General features: G+C 48.7%; 1 protein-coding gene across 1 annotated transcript; it reads right to left on the reverse strand.

Annotated features, from left to right (window-relative positions):
- Window positions 1-76: 76 nt before the first annotated feature.
- LOC140828067 (uncharacterized) lies at window positions 77-907 on the reverse strand. Its single transcript, XM_073191047.1, has 2 exons — window positions 780-907; window positions 77-684 (listed from the first exon to the last, which is right to left on the reverse strand). The coding sequence occupies exons 1-2, from the start codon at window positions 886-888 to the stop codon at window positions 77-79; spliced, it is 717 nt and encodes a 238-aa protein (XP_073047148.1). The 5' UTR covers window positions 889-907.
- Between the last annotated feature and the right edge of the window lie 2,957 nt (window positions 908-3,864).

A 3,864-nucleotide genomic window follows, 5' to 3' on the forward strand; every position in this document is an offset into this window, starting at 1 on the left:
ATCATGCCCTGCGTAAGTAGATAAGGGTGAAAAGACGACAAGAAAATCAAACACATATTAGACATCAATCTAAAGACTAGGAGGAGAAGCATATCTCAGTGACACTGGTGCATGCTCGGCGAAGGAGTGCAGACAACCCCAGTGAACTCATGAACGCTGCATCTGCCTTGGAGGGAAGCTGGTACATTATCTTCTGAGCCAATTGAGTAGGACCCCGCCCCACGATGGCCGTATCCGAGGTATATAGAGGATGTACCCCCAGCTCAGGGGGAGGCCCCTCATCTGACTCGGACCCCTCTGGAGAAGAAACCGATACGATAGAAATCTCAGAAATCTTGCGCTTGCCATGCTGTGGGGCTGACGGGCTAAGATCAGTTGATGTCTTTTGCTTACCAGACGGAGGAGGGGACTTGGCGCGAGGAGGTGGAGAGGATGCTCGCTTTGGGGCGGAAGAAGAGGAGCCTGCCTTCTTCTTCTTCGCAGCAATAGGGGAGCTAGGGGAGCTGGCAGGCTTCTTTCCAGTAGTAGAGCAGGAACATGTTTTCTTTTTCTCAGCAGCAGAACAATCTCCCTTTGGGCCCATCGTGACTACTGGGGTAACGGACTTCTGGGAAGCTGATGAGGAACCCACGGCCTTTGTCTTGGAAAGTTCACGGAGAAATAGGGCGTTCATGACTCTAGTACCTGCAAGCAGAGACAATGAACCAGATAAGAACGTTTATTAAGTAACATAATAAACAAAAGAAAAACAAGAAGTATGAAAAGATGAGAATATCTACCAGCATTCTCCTTCAGCTTAATTTTAGCGGGACTTAACCCGGCATGACATAGGAGATCCTCATATAGAAGTTTGGGAATGTTAAAGCATCGATATCCTAGTACACTCATTATCTTCAGGTACTCCTCATCTTTCTTATAACCCTTGGAAAGATCGGGCTTGGTAAAAGTGGGATACCAATATGTGAAGCAAGTCAATTCTTTGGGTGGCTGGAGAAAGAGGAAGTATTTTTTCCAATCCTTCACGTGACTGGGGGCTCCATCGAAAAGTTTGTGGCTAGACCGGGAGGTTACATAGAAAGGTCCATCTTTTGATCTAGACAAAACTAAGAAGTAGGAAAAGTGGTGCAATTCAAAGGGAGGTCTAGGGCCCTGAATAACACAACGAAACAGCTTATCAAACGGAAGGCATTGGGCATGAGTAAACCTAAGTGCACCTGATAGTACTTGCTTAATTCTTGAAAGAAATCACACAAGGGGAAACGAAGACCTCCATCAAAATGATTCTGAAAAAAGGTATAATAGCCCTTAAGGGCAAGATAAGGTCGGTCATCTGGGCCAGGAATGATTATCTGGTGGGAGGAAGGAATGTGCCACATAGTCCTAATTTTCGACTCACTACCAGGAGGAATGTGGGAGGACAAATGACCGTACCATAAGTTATCTGCCTTAGATATGTTCATTCGTTGGGTCACGTGACGAACTTCCTTACCCGGACGACTATGAGTAGTGACTTCCTCCTCATGGGAATCAGGGATAAACTCAGGATCAGTTATGGAAATCCTACCCTGGCTAGACTCACTAGACCCGCTAGATCTTTCAAAATCACTCGAAGAACCAGAATCGGAATCGGAAGAAGACATAATTATTAAGGGTAATCAAACAGGTAAACGAGAGAACTGACCTGGGTAAGACGTGGAAATAATACTCAAAGCAATAGAATCGCAGGGATGGGCGAGCATGCGGAGGACCCGGGCGGGCGTGGGCAGGGCTCGGCGGGGCGAGCGTGTGTATGGGCGGGCTGATGCACGAGGGTGGCGAGGTGATGGGGCGCGACGGGCGGAGATGCGCACGGGGGAGAGCTCGCGCTTGGGCGAGCAGGCGGATGGACGAGCCGGCGAGCGTGGGCAGGGCTCGGCTGGGGCGAGCTCGCGCTTGGGCGAGCAAGCGGATGGGCGAGCACTGGCTGGGGTGAGCAGGCGGATGGGCGAGCAGGCTTGGGCGAGCGGGCGTGTATGGGCGAGCCTGCGGATGGGCGAGCGCTGGCTGGGGTGAGCTCGCGCTTGGGCGAGCAGGCGGATGGGCGAGCACGGGCTGGGGCGAGCAGGCGGATGGGCGAGCGGACGTGTATGGGCGAGCCTGCGGATGGGCGAGCGCTGGCTAGGGCGAGCTCGCGCTTGGACGAGCAGGCGGATGGGCGAGCACTGGCTGGGGCAAGCAGGCGGATGGGCGAGCCTGCGGATGGGCGAGCGTTGGCTGGGGCGAGCTCGCGCTTGGGCGAGCAGGCGGAAGGGCGCGGGGGCGAGCGTGGCAGGGGCGCTCGGCGAGGCGCTGGCGAGCGTGCGCGCTGAACTGCTGGGAGAGGCGGAGGCTAGGGCGAGCCTGCGCTCTGGACTGTCGGCAGGGCAGTGGCTTGCGCGCGGAGGGCAGGGGCGCGTCGGGTTGTCGTGCGCGTGAGCTAGCTGGGGCTCGACGTGGGCTTGGGCACGCGTTGGGTTCAGGCGACGCGGTGACCAGGGCACGCGTGAAGGTGGCAACGAGATGGTTAGGAAACGGGAGAGAGCTAGTGATACCCCAGGGATGAGCCCATCAAGATCTGACCCAAACTCCTGGCCCATATCTAAGGCCCACAGGTGACCCATGTATTCTCCTATAAATACCAGGTTCGAGTGTTCAGTTTATTCATTCACTATATTGTTTTCAGCAGCGTCCTTAGCTGCTACCCTCATATATCCTCAGTCACTGACTTGAGCGTCGGAGGGGCTACGCCAGGACACCCTCCTGGCCCCCTTCTAACGATCCTATTTGTGATTTTTAGGCTCAGGGTGATTTCAAAGCCCACGTCTGAACTAGTGACGCTTGCGTGGATCGGACCCTAGATTTCCCGTGAGTATCACATACCTTTTCATACTACGCAATTTCTCATTCCTTTCCCTAGAAAAAATAATTTTGAAACATTGAGTTGGCTTTATTTATATATAATATCGCATGAATAATACAAAAAAAAAAAAAAAAGACTAGTGATGAAAATAAATATATCACGCGTAATGGGTTTCTTTCTCAAAAGATCATGTAGAATAGCTTCACCACATTATGATAATTAAGTATCATCAAACTAACCACTTTTGCAGATCAGGTCCTAATAGATCATACCTAGCAGTAATTAATTGAGATAAAAATTGCTAGATGAGACAAGTACAATATTATTAAAATTTAGACACATCACAAACCTGATAAAGTTTTTTTGTGCCAAGTATGACTTAATTTGTCGCTGTAAATTAAAAAAAAAAGATCACTTTATTAGAATTCATCAAGCAAATAATAATATAAGAAAGATTACCTACCTACCTTATGAATTCATAAAGAACAGTGCACATTACGGAAATCTGGCAACCGAACACAACCACTGAAACAAGCAAGGAAAGTAACATTGCGAAAATGTTAGGTCAATGTCCATAAACATTAGGACAAATAAAACGATCTTACTGTTTGTTAAGGTATTTAGTTAATGTGCATCGTTGTCAGTTTGGCACCAATCACATATAAAAGGGAAAATGGAACGGAATTTATCTTACCAGCAAGATAAGGAAACTGATAAACCTCATCAACTCTAAAAACACAAGATCAGCCATCAAAACAAATGGCAATATAATAACTATTTCAAAAATTAATAAAACAGGCATAAATTACCGTCGTCGATCAGGGGCACGGCCATTATATTTCCTCGCGCCTTGTCTGTTTCGTGATAGAATCCTACGAGCACAAGTCCTGAAAACAGATGATCAATTAGTTTTTAAAACAGATGAATTAGTTGTTGTTGTTGCTGAGAGGGAAGAAGACTATGAACAATTCGCACCTAATAATCGG

This window comes from Primulina eburnea, chromosome 1, assembly GCF_022965805.1.
Source record: "Primulina eburnea isolate SZY01 chromosome 1, ASM2296580v1, whole genome shotgun sequence".
In the NCBI taxonomy this organism is placed as follows: domain Eukaryota; kingdom Viridiplantae; phylum Streptophyta; class Magnoliopsida; order Lamiales; family Gesneriaceae; genus Primulina; species Primulina eburnea.

Excerpts from the sequence above, each read along its gene's own strand:
- LOC140828067 (XM_073191047.1), bottom strand. The coding sequence starts at position 888 with ATGAGTGTACTAGGATATCGATGCTTTAACATTCCCAAACTTCTATAT. Across the intron at positions 685-779 it reads TAAGCTGAAGGAGAATGCTG|GTACTAGAGTCATGAACGCC; the intron begins GTAGATATTCTC and ends CTCTGCTTGCAG.